Source organism: Hoplias malabaricus, chromosome 9 (assembly GCF_029633855.1).
Source record: "Hoplias malabaricus isolate fHopMal1 chromosome 9, fHopMal1.hap1, whole genome shotgun sequence".
Lineage (NCBI taxonomy): Eukaryota > Metazoa > Chordata > Actinopteri > Characiformes > Erythrinidae > Hoplias > Hoplias malabaricus.
This window is the reverse complement of record NC_089808.1, coordinates 2,631,264-2,633,594: the sequence shown is the minus strand read 5'-3', so window position 1 is coordinate 2,633,594 and position 2,331 is coordinate 2,631,264. Positions and strand designations below refer to the sequence as shown.

Genomic DNA, 2,331 nt, shown 5'->3' with positions numbered 1-2,331 from the left:
CTCTCTCCCATTCTCTCTCTCTCTCACTCTCTCTCTCTTTCTCCCTCTCTCTCTCATTCTCTCTCACTCTCTCTCTCTCTCTTGCTCTCTCTCTCTCATTCTCTCTCTCTCTCTCTCTCTCTCCCATTCTCTCTCTCTCTCTCTCTCTCTCTCTCTCTCTCTCTCTCTCTCTCTCTCTCTCCAAAAACATTACTGAAATGATATACATTTGTCATATTAAACACTTGTGAAACCTATCAACTGGTTTAATAAATTACCTGGCCATGAAAGCCTTGGTCAGTTGTCAAAGATATTTGTTGCTACATAGACATTCTGTGTTTCAAAGATAATGGATGTGATTTAAAAATGATTCCTCAAAAACCTACTCTCACACACAACCTCTCTATCTCTGTTCATCTCTACCACCTTTCTGACTTTCTCTTCTCAGTGGCCATGTACAGGGAGCCTTCGCTGCATGACATCGGTGAGCAGAGCCCTCCACGGAAAACAGCCAAAACGTCAGACTCTCCTGTTCACAAAAACGACAAGAAAGACCCTCTGCCACCCAAAACTAGTGCCTCCTAGCGACCGGCACACACACACGAGACTGGCACACACACACTAGTATATACAAACAAGCGAAATCAAGGGCATCGGAACGAGCATTATACAAACAGCCATTGTATTTCTAATGCAGACCCGGAGTACTTCATTTCCCTTGATGCACCTGGGTTCAGTGGTCCCGATGATCCTGGTGAAAAGTGTACCTTCAATCTCTTCCTGTTACAGTCTTCCTGTTTGAACCTGGGAAATTCTTTTGAGCAATAAGAGCCCTGGGCTGTATGTGGTGCATCTCACAAGAGAAATGAGCTGCACTGAGAAGAATGAAAAAAACATCCATTATTTCTTCTTAAATGTCACCTGACATGTGTCAGGTTCATACATATCTCCTCCCTCTGAGGGACTTCAATTTGCACGACATTGAAACCTCGTCTTCCCGGCCGAGGCGGTACCTGACATTGAAAGGTCCTGCGTTTTGGCAGATCTTACTGATCGTATTGTTTTGGAAGCATCTGCTGGCGCTAATCCTTCCTGATAGCTCAGCAACCTCCACAATCCCCTCCTCCATCTCTAAGCCCAGTGTAATCTCCTCCTCTTCACCTTCTTTGCTGTTTGATTAGTTTGTGACACAGAGTCAATTTTCCACTTCACAGCACAGGAAATGCCCAGCATGCTCCCCAGAGGACCATTACAGCGTACACACACACACATGCATACACACCCACACAGGTACAACTACATGCCAGACAACAAAGACATTTCTGATGCAGAAAATCCCATACTTTTCTTTTTTTTCTACATGATGATGCTGAAAGTTCTACACCCCCAGGAGGTAAAAGTCTTACTGTTTCTCTGCGCATACTCAGTAGCCCCCAAAACTGATGAGCGTGTGTATTTGTCTGTGTGAAGTGACTCATAACTGTGGGAATTGAGGTATATTATCACTTTCTTTTGATTAGTTTTCCTCAGCACATTACGCCCTGGGAGCATTATTTTTTTTTCCCTACAGCTCTCTCCTTTCCTCGTTTTTTAAATTTGTTTTGTTTCAGTGCAGGACGTATAATTGGCTAACCAATGAGCTTGCAAATGTTCCTCAAGTTCACGGCTTTATAATCAATTTTGGCCAAAAGTGTAGGTAGATATTCATAGGAAAACGGAGCTATGGAAATAAATCAGTTTTGCGACCTTGTATTTTTCTAATAGTAAAATGCACATGCTCTGGAATAGATTTATGAAAAAATGGCTGTGATTCTGTGCTTCAAAAGCCCTCTTCTTCTGACGTCTGTGTTAGTTTCTCTGTAGGAATACTCAGATAAGTTTCTGTATATTGTACAGCAGTATCCAAACAGTGTTTAATCTGTCCTCACTCATCGTTCATCTCGTATCGATTTCAGTGATATTGGGTAGTCTCTTGCTGGAGCAGCTGCAATAACAGAGTCTGGATTCAGCAACTTGCAATAAGACTGGAGCAAATTTCAAACAAGGAGACCACACTGAGGTTGTGAGCTGATGAAAGAGGTGGTAGGACAGCAGTTTTAAACTTTAGATCAATGCTGTAATCCGTTGAGAGAATGCTTCTGCTACCAGCTGATAACAGACGGCTTCATTAGATTTTGGGATTCATTGCCATTTATTTATCACACCACTTTCAAATGGATGAATTGGACATTTTCCAATGGAACGTTCATGGAAATGGAAGGCCACTGAGAAATGCTTAAAACAAACAGGAAACGTCACTGGAAATTCTGTCCGATTTTATTTCTCTGCTTTTATTGTACATCCAGGAGCTCA

The 2,331-nt window shown here is 42.4% G+C and overlaps 1 protein-coding gene across 1 annotated transcript in view; it reads left to right on the top strand.

The window, feature by feature from the left end:
- Nucleotides 1–1,911, top strand: part of fgf11a (fibroblast growth factor 11a) — a 97,906-nt gene extending 95,995 nt beyond the window's left edge. The window contains exon 5 of the mRNA XM_066680758.1: nucleotides 428–1,911. Within this exon, the coding sequence (XP_066536855.1) occupies nucleotides 428–564 (137 nt within the window). The 3' untranslated portion in view covers nucleotides 565–1,911. The remainder of the gene's footprint in view (nucleotides 1–427) is intronic.
- The last annotated feature ends 420 nt before the right edge of the window (nucleotides 1,912–2,331 follow it).